The following is a 19,354-nucleotide window of genomic DNA, read 5'->3' on the forward strand; positions in this document are numbered from 1 at the left end:
TATCTTAATATAAAGAACTTTCCACAAAATAAACATAAACTCTGAGATAACATGATATGTCCACACACCTTACGAATAAGATTTCAAGCAGACTGGCTGAAATTTTCAACATTACTTTGTAGATGTCAATAGCCTATGGTGTTAATATAAATAACATCTTCCTTTTTTAAATTATAAATTTTATTACCTCCAGATAAATAACAATGTCAAGAAATATTATCATGGCCTTAATATTTAATCTTTGGTTTTGAATTTTCATACCATATATATAATATTTAATGTCCACTGTTAGCCTAGTGTTTTCTCTAGAAATTTGATAAAACATGGTAAACTAAACACTTCTTGGGCATTTTCACCATTGTCAGGGCACTGTTTTATTTCATTAATGAATGAATGAATGTTTAACGACACCCCAGCACAAAAATACACATTGGCTATTGGGTTATTTCATTAAAGACAAAACATTTATTGAAATGAAAATAAATGTAATTAATGTGCTGTTTAAAGATAATTGAATAGCAAAGTATATAACAGGGATAGAAAGGCAGTTTCAGAATTTATTATTGAAAAAGGCTTGTTTAATCTCATAGCAGAATGGCGCTGTTTAAGGCAGGTTGGTGCTAGATACTGAGCCATGGTGCAGCATTATGCTAAAACAAGCAAGGGGATAATAAAAGTACAGTAAAGTGTCAAAAATTAACATTTCTTTTTTCCATTCTTAAAAATTAAAAGTGTGCATCTAAAATAAATATTTTGGTCCTAATCGTTTTACTTTATAAGCACACAGTACCCTGGTAGATCTAGCTGAAAATATTAACTTCAAGCCATGCTGTAAAATACTTCACTTTCGCAGAATTAAATTTTCATGATTTAATGAAAATGAGTCTCTTCGTGAGCATTTATTTTCACAAATTCCTCACTGCCCCAATAACTTTTTTTAATCAAATACTGATATCAATAGTTTTGAAACTTATGAAGATGTTTACTGTTTACAATTTAATACCGTAAACTTTTATTACACAAGGTACTAAATGTGTGCAATTTAAAAAACCAAACCCAAAAATAAAATGAAATTTGAAGATGAAATGCTAGCTTAAGTTTAATTTAAACAATATTTATTGTATTCAAAATATCAGATCAATATGGTTTAATGTGACTGGCCGACAAATAAAATCTTTAGTATGAAGATGAAGCAAGTACAGGACCAGGTCAGGTTAATTTAACAAGGATATGCTAGACTTTTCACACATAGCCACCAAGTAATTAAAATTTAAAGTAATTTCGAGACGTCATCTTTTTTACCTTTGGTCGATTTAACATGGCATTACTCATTAATATAATTCTCAGACAAGAAAAAAGCAAAAACTGATTCTCCCTCTTCTCCTCCTCCACCCCCCACACAAACAAATACTTCATTGTGAGCTCAGTTTAAATAAAATATTAAGTTTAAGCAACAAATGGAGTGTCAATCTAAAGTGTTTTTATCAACCTTTAACTCAATCCCAGAACTAAATCTGTTATCTGTATTATTATTATTATTATTTTTATACTTCAATTCATTCATTGAAAAGAAAACAGTTCAAACTGGGTGCCTGTCACATAGTATGCATTTCTTGTTGACAGTACATGTAGCTAGTGTGCAAATAAACAGAAGCCACCGTAGAAGGACCCAAATATTCAGTTTTCAACATACAATCAAATCACAGCAAAATCCATTTACCATTTCATCATCCCATGTCTTGCTATGATCTTCTTGTACCACTTTTTTCTCTCGTTTATTTTCATACTCTTTGCAAATCATTTCCACAGCATCATCCATGTTGCTTCGACGATCAGAGTAGATGGTGAGAGATACTGAATTGGCTAAAGTCTTATTTACAGCAGCTGTCACTTTCTGTCTCTCACTTGGTTTCTCTTTTCTTCCAAACACTGCACCAGCTGTAATGAATGTAATACAGATCAATCTGTGTATCTGTGTTTGGCCTACCAAAAGTATTTTGCATAAACAACTTTCTCTTTAGTTTTAAGGATTTCATCAGTTGTAATAAATAAAACAATCTGCACTTGGCTCACCAAAATATAAAGTTTTCATAAAAAAACCCCATTAGAGTGGCTAACGAAGAGAAAAAAATTAACATGTTTTGGAAATAATTACAAGAGGCCTATCGGCCTATAGAGCTCCACTATTTAATTTTCAATTTTGTCAGTACCGAGTAGATAATTCTTTAATTTGTAATGACTATATAATGTTAAAAGTTTTATTGAAATTTTAAGAATTTAATAAAAATTATAAAATTTCAAAATATTTCTCTTTTAGTTTGTGAAGACTGTCCCAGGGATCACAGTATTTACCACATTTCAGAACTATTCAATCAAAACTCTAGGAGAAGATAGACATTTTATATTTTCAATGTTAAATTTTTAAAAAATCACAAAATTATTTTTTCTAAATATCTCTATTAGTTTGTGAAGACTGCCCCATAGAAATCATACTACCAAGTTTCAAAACTATCCAATCAAAACTCTAGGAGAACCTATGATAACCATACATTCTGTATTTTTTCTACGAAATCACCATGAAAAAAAAATATCATTACCGTATATACTTACCTATAAGTCGAGTTTTTAGCATCAAAATATCATAAAAAATGAGGGGGACTGACTTATAGCCAAGTCAAAGAAAAAAGTATAAAAACTGACATAATTTTTATAATGTGGAAATCCGATCTCAGATTATACGGCTCAATACTTTTGGAATGGTGCTAACTGAACAAAACATTCCATCTTCCAGAAATTATATTACTTAATAAAAATGCATGTATTTACTTAACAGAAATTATATTACTTAATAAAAATGCATGTATTTACTTGCTATAATGAAAAGTTGTTTGCATTCTTGAAATCTGTTAAGTTGTTTTTACAAACAAATTTGATATGTGCTGACAAACCAACTTTAAAAACTTGCCTGGCGACGTGACAACTGTAGCCCTGTTACTTGGCCTATCAATAGCCTCACAACCGACAGTGTGTCTTTGTTCAAATAAACTCTGTGGTGTGATGGAGGCCCTTGGTAAGCCGGAAAAGTGACCAGCTTGTTAACTTTAATTAAGCACAACGTTCAAGCCTTTGTTTAGTAATCCACATATCACTGACGTCAGACCCAGGCACGTGTATGAAACGTCCTGATCCCGTTCTCATGTAATCCTGTTATGAATTTGAAAACGAGGCTAACGTTCTGAATATTAAGTAGATAGCAATGGCTTGTTTTTAATGGCTGTGTAATTAAGCAATATTGATGCAAAGTGCTAAATATTAAGCAGACAAAAATTAGCTGGCTAATTAATTCACTGATATAATCAATCATCATTAATGTGGGTCCATAGGCCTACTAATAAATATTAGTTTGTATTCTGTCATGAATACTTTTTGTAAATTTAATTTAAGTCAGTAAAGCCATACATGCAAATATACCAAAACGTAAATGCAGTTCGTACGATGTTGTTATAGCCATTGCAGAAGCAAATAATAACTGTTGCAGAGTGCGAGTTTAGGGTTTAACATCTTTACCATTTTATTTAAACTTTTATCTATTCACACACACACACACACACACCCTAACAGCCATATCCCTAAAATACTGACTGAATGAAATGTAATGTTACATATTAGTGATATGGGGGGGGGGGGGGGGGGGGGGGGGGGGGGGGAGGGGGGGATGGGGGGGGGATGGGGGATGGGGGGGAGTTGAAGTCTTGACACAAATTCAAAATAAAAATGAAATATATAAAAATAACCAACATCAGCAGTATTTGCTGTTATTATATAAAAATAACCAACATCGGCAGTATTTGCTGTTGCTGTTATTATATAAAAATAACCAACATCGGCAGTATTTGCTGTTGCTGTTATTATATAAAAATAACCAACATCGGCAGTATTTGCTGTTATTATATAACAATAACCAACATCTCTAAGTCTTAGACTAAGAATCATACCTCTTTCATGTTCTCTTCTTCTTGCTCTTTCCCTGCTACTGGCTTCCATTTCATAACTATCATCATCATCATCATCATCATCATCATCATCATCAACATCTGTTAAGGCAGAGGCTTCCAACTCAGTGCCCTCCTCATCATGCAATTCAATAACACAGTGAGTTTTCTTCTCAACCATATTCAAAACATGTATTGTCAAAAACATCTTTATGCCTGGTTTATCAACAATGGAGCGCCTCTCATGCAATATGGATTTTGCTAATGCAATCAACTCGTTCTTAGCTGCAGTCAACCCATCTCTTGTAGCCTTGATGGTAATGGAATACTCTGACTGGTATTCCTTACAAATTATTTTTACATGTCCTTCTTGCAGACTGGTCATAATTGTGTGAACACTTTCCTGACAATGCTTCACAATAAACTTTCTTTCATTGTTGGGTAATAAAGCTGTGTCAGTGTAGATGCTGTTTTGTTTGATGTAGTCATTAATCTCAGACCAGGCTGCATCCACTTCATTTGTATTAACACCTGCCACAATGACCTGCAGTGGTTCTTGAATCCAAACAATGTTCAGGCAATGTGCATGTGCTTCTTTGATTTCACAGACTTTTCTCCGGAACTTATCTGAATCAACCACAGGTAAATTTTCATGATCAAGTTCATTGTTCCGTTGTATGATTGAATCCTTCAGAAACTGTTTTGCACTGAGGACACCAGATTCAGAGACTGAATAAATTTTGACACCGCTGTCACTGGCTTCCCATGCTGCAGCATTAATATGGAGCTGGCCACGCATTTTGGTATAAAGTTGCTCACATACTGCTGGTTGCTGCAGAAGCTGAAATGGGTGTAATGGAAAATCATTGAAAGATTGCTTTATCAGTTTCTCCTGTTCTTCATAGATCTTCACAATAACTTGGCTTATTTCATCAGGGACACCTGTTGTTGTAACCTGTCCATTGTTTACATCAATTTTCACAGAAACATCTTTAAACTTATTTTTCAATGTTGCTACAAAATCAGCATCTTCAAGCACTTTGAGTATGTTGGGATTGAAACTTTTGTTTTTAGTGATTTCTCTCTTTTTTCTCTCAAATTTTGCAGAAAGTTCTTGACACAGCTTTCGCACTTCTTCTGTCAAAGGACCAACTGACATCTCAACAATGGCAACATCAAATTTAGTTTCATCCATAAATATATGACTTTCTTCTGAAATCTTAAATTTTTGGTCCAGCTGCTTTATCATATCAGACCAGATGTCGCTGGTACACTGAACGTGTTGAACTTCTATTGTATCAATGAACTCATGAACTGTGCATTTCACTCTGTCGTCCCATGACACTGCAATAGCCCTGGAGTCTGGAATGTCTAAAGTAAATGTTGGTTTTATTTGGATTTGGTTTTGTTGAACATTTATATCTGCTTCAGCCCAACAATTGTTTAGTCGCTGCTGCAAAGCTTGAAAATCAAGTTGGTTCACATTTAGGAACTTAATTATGTTGGTGTCAATGTCATCTATGATAACTGGGTCTGGCAGATTGTGACATAATGGCTCCGAACTTCCACCAAACAAACCAAGACAATCATAGTATAGAGAAACATCTACATCATAACCGGACAATTTATGCTTCTTTTCTACCACTTTCTGAAGCACTGCAAAAAAAAAGAATAAAATAATAAAAAAAAAAAAAGAGTTTGTACTGGTACAGAATTGAAGATCCATTATCATATTAAAGTGGAATTAAAAAACAATACGAAATGTCACAATTTATGAGACATTACCCGTACTTGCCAAACCGTTTTACATTTAAATGTTCCTAGATCAAAGATAATTGCTGTGTAAGTTTAAAAAGAGAAAAACGTTAAGAATGCTTTACTAAACTCGACTGAATTCTGTAACTAACATGACTGAATCTACATGTACACATGTAGCCAAAATCTATTATTACAATCTTCTTTCCTGTTGTATAATTTACTGACTGGATGTGAATGTTTCCTTTAAAAAAATGTAAACCAGAAGAAGATATCACAGAAGATAGATTTTCACAATGATGAAAGAAGATACCATAGAGACCACATAAAAATATGAAACTACCCAAACATTAACTCAAGCGTTCAAGTTCTGTATGCAAATAAAAATTATTAATATTTTTGGTCCAATCATAAAATTTTATTTAATTTAACTGTACAATAAAAAGTAAACAAAACCAATCCAAATAAATAAATAGATAAATAGGCAGGTTACTATTAGGTAGGTTGGTTGGTTGGTAGGTAGGTAGGTAGGTAGGTAGGTAGGTAGTAAAATGAAACAAAAATGGTACCATATTACTTCCATAACTAATTATCTTGTTTTATCAGCAATCAGCAATTAGAAATAATTACTCAATCAGTTATAACAGACCAGCAAATTGGTGAAAACATATGTCTTTTGTGATACAAGTGCCAAATTTGGTATACAGATATAGTTTAACATTCTAATCAATATTCACTATGGACCCACTTCAAAAAATTCATTATTCACTCATTTTCAAGATGGCCACTATATTTTCATCTACTTAAATATATACATACAACTAAAACGTAAAACATCCTGTAGTATTAAAGTACTTGGGCACAGGCTGAGTCTAGCAAGACTCGAGTCCGTTCAGAGGACTCGAGTACCCATGCAAGGAAGAGCACTCTCATTTAAATATTATAAAAAAATTAACATCATTTTGCCACATGCTTGCAGCCGGTTACATTATAGGGCTATGAGACATGGAGTGAAAAAAATTGAATGTGTGAAATGCAATACAATGGCATCACTTGGCATCCATGTTCAGTGCTGTAATTAAGATATCATTCTAAAGAATGGGGATGAGATGTAGGTCACTGGTAGATTACTCGGCTCAGGTACAATGATGTCATTCTAAAGAATGGGGATGAGATATACTTCAGTGGTAGATTACTCAGCTCAGGTACAATGATGTCATTCTAAAGAATGGGGATGATATGTAGCTCAGTGGTAGATTACTCAGCTCAGGTACAATGATATCATTCTAAAGAATGGGGATGAGATATACTTCAGTGGTCGATTACTCGGCTCAGGTACAATGATATCATTCTAAAGAATGGGGATGAGATGTAACTCAGTGGTAGATTACTCAGCTCAGGTACAATGATGTCATTCTAAAGAATGGGGATGCGATGTAGCTCAGTGGTAGATTACTCAGCTCAGGTACAATGATGTCATTCTAAAGAATGGGGATGATATGTAGCTCAGTGGTAGATTACTCAGCTCAGGTACAATGATATCATTCTAAAGAATGGGGATGAAATGTAGCTCAGTGGTAGATTACTCAGCTCAGGTACAATGATGTCATTCTAAAGAATGGGGATGAGATGTAGCTCAGTGGTAGATTACTCAGTTCAGGTACAATGATGTCATTCTAAAGAATGGGGATGAGATGTAACTCAGTGGTAGATTACTCAGCTCAGGTACAATGACGTCATTCTAAAGAATGGGGATGAGATGTACTTCAGTGGTAGGTTACTCAGGTACAATGATATCATTCTAAACAATGGGGATCAGATGTAGCTCAGTGGTAGATTACTCAGGTACAATGATGTCATTCTAAAGAATGGGGATGAGATGTAGCTCAGTGGTAGATTACTCAGCTCAGGTACAATGATGTCATTCTAAAGAATGGGGATGAGATGTAGCTCAGTGGTAGATTACTCGGCTCAGGTACAATGATGTCATTCTAAAGAATGGGGATGAGATGTAGCTCAGTGGTAGATTACTCAGCTCAGGTACAATGATGTCATTCTAAAGAATGGGGATGAGATGTAGCTCAGTGGTAGATTACTCAGCTCAGGTACAATGATGTCATTCTAAAGAATGGGGATGAGATGTAGCTCAGGTACAATGATATCATTAATGTTTGTATGGTGTGCTGTTTTATGTGCACCATAATTATATGAATAAACATGATTTGGTGAATTTTCTTGAAATAAAATCTCTATTTTGAAGTGTTTTTATCGAAGCAAAGTTTCCAACATGTAATTTGTATCTGTAGATACAATTTTAATTCATAATAATGTCATATGTGGCATATACAACCAAAGTGCAAGCATAATTACACTGATTTGGATGTATTTAATTATATGTGACGGTGACCAAGTTCTGTCTTTCAGCTGCCTTTGAAGATCTACAGGATTGCCATACATGTAGGCATTATGGATTAACAACATTGCACATACAAATGCAATTGTAATTTATCCAGGACCAATTCCAGTAACAAAAGACAGTGTAATCAGACGTAACGTTAAAAGGCGAATAAAGTGAATGTGGCCTCAACATAAACGATTGCAAGATCAATGAATTTTGATTAACTTTACAGTTAACAAATATTTGCAACAGAATGCTGAACATGAAAATGACATAATACACACACCAGAACATTAGCACAACATAGCACACACAACAGAACCTGAACATAATCTAGCACACACACAACAGAACCTCAGCCTGAACGTGACATACAGCATACCCAATAGAAGCTGAACATGACATAGCACACACATCAGGACATGAACATAACATAGTACACACAACAGAACCTGAACATGACATAGCACACACAACAGAAGCTGAACATAACATAGCACACCCAATAGAAGCTGAACATAACATAGCACACACAGCAGGACATGAACATAACATAGCACACACAACAGAACATGAACATAACATAGCACACACAACAGAAGCAGAACATGACATAGCACACCCAACAGAAGCTGAACATAACATAGCACACACAGCAGGACATGAACATAACATAGCACACACAACAGAACATGAACATAACATAGCACACACAACAGAAGCTGAACATGACATAGCACGCCCAATAGAAGCTGAACATAACATAACACACACAGCAGGACATGAACATAACATAGTACACACAACAGAACATGAACATAACATAGCACACACAACAGAAGCTGAACATAACATAGCACACCCAATAGAAACTGAACATAAGACAGCACACACAGCAGGACATGAACATAACATAGCACACACAACAGAACATGAACATGACATAGCACACACAACAGAAGCTGAACATGACATAGCACACCCAACAGAAGCTGAACATAACATAGCACACACAGCAGGACATGAACATAACATAGCACACACAACAGAACCTGAACATGACATAGCACACCCAATTGAAGCTGAACATAACATAGCACACACAGCAGGACATGAACATAACATAACACACACAGCAGGACATGAACATAACATAGCACACACAGCAGGACATGAACATAACATAGCACGCACAACAGAAGCTGAACATGACATAGCACACCCAATAGAAGCTGAACATAACATAGCACACACAGCAGGACATGAACATAACATAGCACACACAACAGGACTGGACATGACATAGCAAAAAGAACAGAAGATGAACATGACATAGCACACCCAATAGAAGCTGAACATAACATAGCACACACAACAAGACATGAACATAATATAGCACACACAACAGAACATGGATATAGACATGGACATAGCAAAAAGAACAGAAGCTGAACATGACAAAATAATCACCACAGAAACTGAACGTGACATGGTACACACAACAGAACCTGAAGAAGAACATGACAGAACACACATATAACGTACCACGATTATGACATAGCACATGCAAGAGAACTTGAACATGACATATCACTCACAACAGACCTAGAACATAATTTAGCACACACAACTGAAACCGGAGGATAGATCAATTAACATTCAATAGGACACGGAGAGAACACTGCACACACCATGGAGCACTACCACCAGATAAAGTCACACACAATCAGGTGGGTCCAAAGAAAACAAGGATTTCACGAGTCAGAGTAGTTTTCTTTCACATTATTAGTTTGTTCATTTGGTGATTTTATTTATCATATTATTATTAACAAAAGTAAAATTAACTTTTTTTCACATAATATTTTTTTAACCGGTGATTTTGTTAATACATACTTCTACTTGTTTTCCTTTTTGAATGTTTGCTTCGAAATGTTTTCTATTTACAAGCTTTCTCCTTTTTTAATAAACATGTGACTTGCAAAACTGAAATGTATTAGAAGTGATGATTGTTTCAGATTAAATTAAATAAATTAATAAAGATTCAAATTTAACTTGATGTACTGTTGGTCGTAAATGACACATTTAACTACCACTATTTAAGCAAATAACTAAAACACCTAATTATGTAAAATACTTTATTTTCGAGGGGTGTAATTTTCATGCTAAAGAAAAATTGTTATGTTCGCGGAATTAATATTTCGCGCATCCTTGATTAAACGGGTTTTGTTTAGTTTTTTTACACCCCTATTATTTATCAATAAATACTGTTTTCACAGTCAATGCATAAGCACTATTAACCGTCGGTACCTTGTCATGGGCTTAATTAGTCCTGAATAGTTCATCAATTAAGACTTGGTCCAAAAATAAAAGACGACTAATTGATCGTGTTGGCATTCTATCAGATCAAATGATTAGTGTTATAACAGGTAAAGGGTCTCATTGAGATTGGGTAAATGGCCGCTTGTAAGCATAATATTATATAAAGAGGTGTTAATCTTTGTAACTGAGTACCATCCACAGTGTCTTTACTTATGTGGTTAAAAAAATTCCCCGAAACCCAAAACACCCGGTTTGCCAAATCCATGCGAAACTAAAACTGAAAACGAGGCAGAAACAATAGTTGCAGTAAATACGTCAGTTGACAAGCTGACGTCAGAGTGAAATCCCCAAAAGAGAAAGCGTGGGGAATACCAAACGTACAATGAAACAGTGTGGTCAAAGAGAGCAGTCTATGCCACTGAAAACAGGAGTTATTAAGGCGACGAGAAAGTTTTCAACAGATCTTAGCCAGAAACTGTCCGAGTGAACCGTAAGAAGTATGAAAGAGGCATTTTTGAAAGAGCAGGCTTGTACAGGTGATACCCCACGTCAGCTTGTAAAAGCACAGAGAGGTCAAAGGCCAAAGTTAGGAGAGAACGAAAAAGAGGTAAAACTTTGGATTAGGAAAACATGATTGGCAGGTGGTGTTACTAACGTTAGAATGGTCTCGGCTGCAGCAGATGGGATTTTGAGGAAATGGCACAAATCGACGTTGAAAGAATTTGGAGGTAATGTGGAATTAACTGTTCCATGGGCCAAATCGTTGCTGTGTCTGATGCAGTTTGTTAAAGGTAAGGGAACAAAAGACGTCAAAGACCTCCCATGCGACTTTGAAGAAATAAAGGAGGTCTTTGTTAAACGGGTGAGCGATACAGTAAGCAAACATTAAATTCCTGACAAGCTGGTTATTAACTGGGACCAGACTGGAGTATCACTCGTTCCTGGAGGTGATGATCGGGTGTTGACGACAAACGACAGATCACGGTTTTGTTAGCGATCACCAAAGGTGGAGACATGTTACCAACCCAAGTCATCTACACCGGAAAAACAGACTGATGTCATCCGAAAGTAAACTTCCCCACTGACTGGGATGTCACCCACACGGAAAGTCATTGGGCTACGGAATTGAGCATACTGCAGTACATCGAAAACGTAATAGACCCGTATGTGACCTCGACCCGCAAACAACTGGGGCTGCCACGTGATCAAAAAGCTTTGTGTCTTTTTGACGTTTTCAAAGCACACAGAACCTAGAAAGTTCGTGAACTGTTGGCACCAAAAAATATTGCCATTGTGTACATCCCTGCCACCTGTGCTGATCAACTTCAGCCATTGGATTTAACAGTGAACCGAATTTTTAAAGATGAACTCAAACAATGTTTCCATGTGTGGTATTCAAGTGAAGTGATGAAAAAAATTGATGAAAATGACGAAGCATCTGAGGATGAACACAGAGTTCATGGTGTGAATGTTGACATCAAGACAAGCATTGTGAAACCTATTCATGCCCAGTGGGTTATCGAAGTGTAGATTTTAGATTTTAAAATCCCACAAAAACAATAGTGGAACCTACTACAATTAATGAAAACATTCTTCGATTTTACTTATAGATATGTGAACAATACCTCTTACAACAAATTTCAGCTAATCATTTCAGTAATGGGTTGTAATATGAGTTGTTTTTTATTATTACATTAAGAAAGACATGATTTATTTTTAAGTGTCCTGCATAAATGCTAAGTCATCAGTCAGGCTACAAACAACCATTTTGTTAATTCTGGCTTTAAAATAATCAACTATTTTTACCATGTTCCTCTTCAAAAGTGATGGTGGCACATCCTTGTTTAGTGTGTAGGTCAACTTTTAAAATGTCTCCTCCTCCACTTCGACGTTTATTTTCAAAATACATCCTTAATGCATCAGCTGATATTTCTGCTGGCACATTTTTTACAATTATGCTTTTTGAAACTGGCACTCTTCTGACCTCAAGTGTATGTCCCTCAAATTTCCTTTTTGTCAAATTCATTGATACTTCTTTAAAATCTAAAACAAAAATAACATGAAGGTAAATTATGACAATTTTCAACATTATACACACCAAAATATGTAAAAAATATGGTTACGGTACAAAAGTGATTGTCTGTAAAATGTTTACAATTCTTTTTTGCCAATAATATAATTACTGAAAGGTTTTTATTTGACTAGCGTACATGTATATGTAAAAAGAGTATTTGTTATAAAATCGACACAGTGGATGGTAGTTTAAAGAACATTATTAGAACATCCATTTTTGCTGCTAAAGCCACACACAGGTTCACATTATAGCAAATGTGATAACACAACCATAAAACACAATGGTTCTTAATTGAACGTGTGAAAATCATACTTAGCTATCTTTTATACATTATACACCTGATACATAAAAGCAGTTTACTTCATTACTTTTTTAACATTATAATTACAGTTGCCACAAGAATGAAAAAATGCAGTTTAATATACAAACATTTACCCCCAAAATTCAAGAGGATCTGACTGTATTTAACTTTTTGTCCAAGTACATTTAAAACAAAAGTAACAGCCATAACCGTATGTTCCATTTGAAGTTCCATGAGGTATAACCATTTTTCACATACCTAATTTGTCTTCCATTGACACTAGAACCACACCAGGATCTTCACCAAATAGAATGCCATCATTTTCAGCTACCTCACAATGCACTTTAGCCTCTACAAAGTTGCAGATCATCTCTGGAGAGGTGGAATCAGGAATATTTGTCAAAAGAAACTTGTCCTGGTACATCTTGGGTGGATGATAAACTTTCATAGTCAGGCGATTTCCTTCAATGCTGTGACTTTTTTCCATAACCTTTTTTACATCTAAAATTAATGTTTGAAAATAAATGTATTTCATGCTATAAGAATAAGAATTGTCAAACTTGCATGTCATGAGCCATATATATATGCTCTGGGTCTTATAGACACTCGTTTGATTACTTTATAAACTGAAGCATAATTATATACCAACAGTGACAGAGATATAAAAACAAGTATGAAATATATGTACATGTAACTGTAATTCCAACTTTCCTACTAAAATATTTGTTATTAATTTTCTTACTTAACCAGCATGATCATAAAGTAGCAACCACTTCAGTTGTAAACATGACCAAATATAACTTGAACAAATGCCTATATTTATGATACTGTTAAAAACATTTTCTGGGTGTAACTAAGTATTTAAAGGGAGGATCAACTCAAACAAGAGTATTATGTGTTGGAAAGATGCATACCCGGACAACCAACACATACTGACACTTTAACAAATGAAAAAAGCGTAATTTTAGAGTTAATAAAAAAACATGATTATTCCTGCTACCTTGGAGCAGCCATTTTGTTTAATTTTTGTGACGTTCGGTGGTATAGCTTGGGGCGAAGTGACTTCAGCTCCGTCCATCTCCTCTATGCACAGTGTAAACAAACGTTCTAATTTACGACGAGGCACTTCACTTTCATCAATGACTTGATAGTATAATAAACTATTTAACTAAATATATTTCAATTTGCATCAATAGAACGAAATAGAGTTATAGTATTTTCCTTTTTTAAAAAATCCAAAGAAAAAATGCATATTATTAGGCCTATTGGTAGGTTACGTTCGAGCAAAAACGACCACCTACGATACCCAAGTGATAATTTTCTTTTGTTTGAGACAACGCAATTGGTCAGTTTTGTGATTTTAGATGGGAAAGTCTACTTAATCAAGAGTGTTACATAATTACTTACAGTAATAAAGCAGGACGACTGATAATGTCCATTACGATTTGAGGGGTGTCCGTGCGGTCATCACACAATACCCTGTGATCTGGGGACTGTCTAAATATATACCTGCCAATCAGGAACCACAGGTACAGGCCACGGAAAGAAAAGACCGATTAACCAAGAAAACACTCCAATTATTATTTCAGTATGTGGTTTAATTTATGTACAAAACATAATACAGTTATTTCAACACTTTGACAATGGTGGTTTATTTTGTATTGAAAAATAATATGTAATTGTTGCTGGCTTACTGGGATAGCTATTATTACAGAACACTGTGATGCATTCGCAAAAATCAGGTATGTTTTGTTTCTTCAGTTCAAAGACTAATTCCTGACGTGACACATTAGGTATACGTAACCACCAGCTCGCCAGAGGGCGTATTCACTGGGATGGTACAAAATGGCTGTGCCTGTTATATATAATAGCCGTCACATTTAACCATTTTATTAATTAACTATACGATTATACTTGTTGATATTAAGCAATAATGTGCATTATATATTGTTGAATATGCATACCAGGCCACATGCCTTAATTGTCCCTTCCTTTAAGCGTCGTGGATGCTTTTCTTGCCTCCTGCTGGAAACTTATTTTTTTGTCACAGTTTTCCCTGTGGTACCACAATGATGCGGTTTACACTACAGATTACCCATGATATAAGACCGACCAAGCATAGACTTTATAAGGGAAGATGTCTGTTAACTGAAGAATGACAAACATAATGTCAATGTAAAGTTCAGCATTAATTTCTGCAAGGGGTGGGATGTAGCTCAATGGTAGAGTGTTCTCTCACAAGGATGCGTAACAAAATATATTCCTGTAGAGTAGTTAAAACAATTACCGTCTTCTGTTTCAAATGTGATGTAGACTAGGCCATTTTTCTCATGTTGTATCTTTTCGATGTTCACCCCACCACCTCTCCTCTTATTCTCAAAGTACAGGGTTATTGAATCATTTGAAACATTAGAGTCACATCCTTGAACAACAACTGTAGTCAGTGGATCATCCGGCTCTTCTGATGTATCTTCCTCCTCCTCAGCAGTATCCAGCATCACTGTGAGAGCTCTGCCCAGTAACTTGTGCTGTCTTCCAACAACTCTTTCAGCCACTTCAAAACAAGAATTAGTGACCTACAGTCATCTATCTGTCATTCATTTTGTTTAGTTACATCCAGTGGTTGAGTCAAGGTATTTGTAATTTGGAGGGAAATCATAATTGACCCCTCCGTATGGCGTGATTGACAACCACGCTGGACCAATCATGTTTTGCGGTTCAAAAACCACGGGCCAAACGTGTGTGTGTGTGTGTGTGTGTGTGTGAGGGAGTAACCTATATGGTTGTGAGCTTTAGGGGGATAAGGAAGTATTGTCTGGAAAGTTATAAATTAGGCAAATTTTATGTAGGGACCCTGAAATGTTTTGAAGCAAAAAAGAAAAGAAAAAATAATTGTGATTTTTTGCAATCGGAACAGATCTACGGGTTATGGTTTCTCGGTTTGATTCGATTTAAGCCAGTGCATCACGACTAGTATATCAAAGGCTGTGGTAATGTGCTATTCTGTCTGTTGGGTGGTGTGTGTGTGTGTATATATATATATATATATATATATATATATATAATATATATAAGATACCTGGCTACTAATGTAGCAGGTTTGCACTTTAGACTATACATGTCAAAAGTACAAAATATTTGACATCCAATAGCTGATAATTAATAATTCAATGTGCTCTAGTGGTGTCTTTAAACAAAACAAACTTTAACTTATCCATTAGTCCCCCTCCACCCCACCCCTCAATTAAAACAGCCCAATTTTAACATAATATATATTAAAACAATTCCTCACCTAACAGCAGATCAATTACCAATCTTGGGTAATTTATAATAAATACTGGTAAGACATTTTATTATTCCTTTATTGTTATTCTTAGAATTTTCAACTTAATGGTTTCTGCCAGAGGCTACTGAGGTTAAACTTATGTACCCTAAAATATTGGAAATTAATAGATATATTTTTTAATGTTTAGATAAATGATAGTAAAAGAACTGCTGTTTATAAATGGTCATGTGCTTGAAATGTAATGTCCTAACCTTAATTTCAAAACATTTCAAACCCATAACCACCTATATGAGGCACTTACATCTGTTTTGTTTTTATTACCTACCCTAAATATGATTTTCTTTTGGAGACAGTAGTTTTGTTTTTCATCATTATTTTATACCCCAAATTTTAGCAAAGCATAGGCATTTTTCTTCTTCCACATGTCATCTTATATGTAGCTTTGTGCAACTTTCTAATACAAATCAAATAACATCATCAAAGTTAAATACATTGTTTACTACTTTTCTTAATTTACTGCTATACTTTTTAATTTTATACTTTGTTTAGTCACACTGATTTTGTTTCCTGTTAAAAAAATGTTTTCCTAAAATTAAATTAAACTTTAAATTAATACAACGATATGTAATTAAGTTACAGACTAATGTACTTCTTCAAATGGATGTGAAATACTTAACATGTTTGTTTTTATATATTTCAGCAACTGGACCAATGCATGTGGAGTCATTGATTAGATGTCGAAAATGAGATTCTGAAGACAAACTATTAAACAAATTACATTGCATCTTGATATTGAGAACATAATAATAGAAATAATAGAACAGTTTCAACTGATATGTGAAAGAAAAACTGGGAAAGGGGGTGAAATTGCTGCTGAAAATGAAACACTTTCAACAATTTCATTTAATACAATATTTTGTAGGTTTTTTTGTGTTTGACATATTGCTGCTAAGGAATAATTCAGACTTCCAAGACTTGGGATTCAGTTTGACACCACCCATCAAATGGTAATCCTTAATTGCTCAGTTGACTGTACACGTTTCGAGCATTTGGAGATAGATGCCACAGAAAGATACATTTTTGAATAAATATATTTACCTGTACCAGACTGCATGGGGATTAATATGTAAAGACCCTCTCTTTGAGAATAAAGAAAATGTTTGGAAGTATTCTTATAATAAATATTAAACAAATTATGCGAACTGCAATCTGTGATTTAGTTTCATGTTAAACTAGTGTAATATATAATTTTGCCTCTTTTTTTAATTTAAAATAAATAAATTTATATTTGGGTTTTTTTACATACATTTTTTTAATTAAATTTTTATTTTGTATAATTATTATTGTTCTGTAAGCATAGGTTGTCTTATAATATTTAGTACTAATTTGTATCTGCCTATGCCTCTAGAATAGATAAATCTTTGTGAGTACATGTTGTGCTGACAGTAGGATAACTAATCGGGGGGGGGGGGGGGGGGGGGGGGGGGGTGAGATTGGGTTGTGTGAGCCAGAAGCTTTGTTTGATTTCCAGCAGTTGTTGCCACAACACATGTGTTTATTATTTATTTAATCATTGTATTGTACTGGGGCTTAATTAGCAAATATTTTACAGGCTGTCCAGTGATCATACTTTTTCATACTTTTTGGTATTTTTCCTACTTTCTTCAAAATACCCAGTTTTTCTTACTTTTTTGTTTGAAAATGCTGCGAGTTGCTGTTAAAGTGTGCATATTCCTTGTGTTGTTATAAAAGTAAACAGTTATGAGAATTATTTTTCTTTTTCTTGGCAGCAATCACTGGAAAATATTTTTTCACCAATAATGGAAAATGTCACAAATTGTTTTTGAGCGCTCACCCTCCTGAATTTGCCTTTGTATGATCAAATGCTGATCAGATGAAAAATAATTTGAGAGAAAAAAACTTCAGTCTCCTCACAGATGATTAACTGTCTTTTTAATTAAGTACTGAAAATGAAGATTCTGGGTATACTGGCAGGGCGGGATGGGTTACAGTGACCTACATATGTACATGTAAATATAACTAAAAGAACAAGTAAAACATTTTTGAAACATAAAGATCAAACTCAAACAAATATTGAGTGCTGTAAACCAACCATGAATTACTCTAAATCATTGGATTTTTGTTTCAGCCATTAAATTTCTGTTTCCTTTTTTTTAAACTTAAATATACTGAAGGAAGGAAATAAGGGACAAGCAGTAACAGCAAATACGGACTGTAACCAACAGCCTCATCCATAGTGTCAGGAAGCTAACCATGTTACTGACATTCAGTCCAATATTACGGACATTCAGTCCAATATTACTGACATTCAGTCTGACATTATATAGACAATAATTTACGAGTTACGAGGAATTACAGATTCTCTGTCCAGAGTGAAATTTCACTCGGGACAGATAATCTGTAATTCCGAGTATCAAGTGGGTTATTGTATTTATTACCCATAGTGTAAATAGTTTAGAAACTTAAACTTTAAACTTCTTACATGGCACAAACTATATAATATACAAGACGTGAAAGTGAGGAAACTGATGACGTCACGAAAGAAAAGCAATGACGTCAAAAACTATCTTTAGGTACACAAATCAAATGTAAGCAAGAGAGGTCACATTTGTAATGAACTGATGTTTCTAGTGGGAAGTGAATGAACTACAAAGAAATTAGTTTAGAGCATGTTTATCTAAACATTCACTGTTGTTTGTAAAATCTCCTCAATGAGAGACTTGACAGTTGAGGAAACTGATGGCGTCACCAAACTAACGTCCCTAGAAAAAGATAGAAAATATATTCACCTGCATCTCTCTGCCCATATGGGTAATAAAGTTTTGTATCTTATACAGACTACGCTAGTAATAAAATAAATTTGGCCTAAAATGGCTGGTGTTCCCTTATTTCTTTTCTTCAGCATAATTTTAATATATGTTTTTTTAAGAAATAAAATGGCTACTGATAAACTCAATGCAATGTATATGTCTGGTTACAGCAAGTGTTGATAAAGATGGACTAAGACCAACCTCCTTCTTCTTCAAATGTTATGTGAATAACTCCTTTGTTCTTGTCATACTGAATTCTTTTCCCTTGCTGCTAATTGGAAAGAGTAGCCCATGTAGTGGTGACAGTGGGTTTCCTCTCAAAATCTGTGTGGTCCTTAACCATATGTCTGACGCCATATAACCATAAATAAAATGTGTTGAGTGTGTCATTAAATAAA

General features: G+C 34.6%; 1 protein-coding gene across 1 annotated transcript in view; it reads right to left on the reverse strand.

Moving 5' to 3' along the window:
- LOC121383592 overlaps positions 1-19,354 on the reverse strand; it is a 31,880-nt gene that overhangs the window by 10,618 nt on the left and 1,908 nt on the right. The window contains exons 2-7 of the mRNA XM_041513682.1: positions 15,127-15,393; positions 13,098-13,340; positions 12,271-12,507; positions 3,996-5,648; positions 1,721-1,938; positions 791-804 (exon numbers count right to left, since the gene is read on the reverse strand). Coding sequence (XP_041369616.1) covers positions 791-804; positions 1,721-1,938; positions 3,996-5,648; positions 12,271-12,507; positions 13,098-13,340; positions 15,127-15,393 — 2,632 coding nt within the window. The remainder of the gene's footprint in view (positions 1-790; positions 805-1,720; positions 1,939-3,995; positions 5,649-12,270; positions 12,508-13,097; positions 13,341-15,126; positions 15,394-19,354) is intronic.

Source organism: Gigantopelta aegis, chromosome 10 (assembly GCF_016097555.1).
Source record: "Gigantopelta aegis isolate Gae_Host chromosome 10, Gae_host_genome, whole genome shotgun sequence".
Lineage (NCBI taxonomy): Eukaryota > Metazoa > Mollusca > Gastropoda > Neomphalida > Peltospiridae > Gigantopelta > Gigantopelta aegis.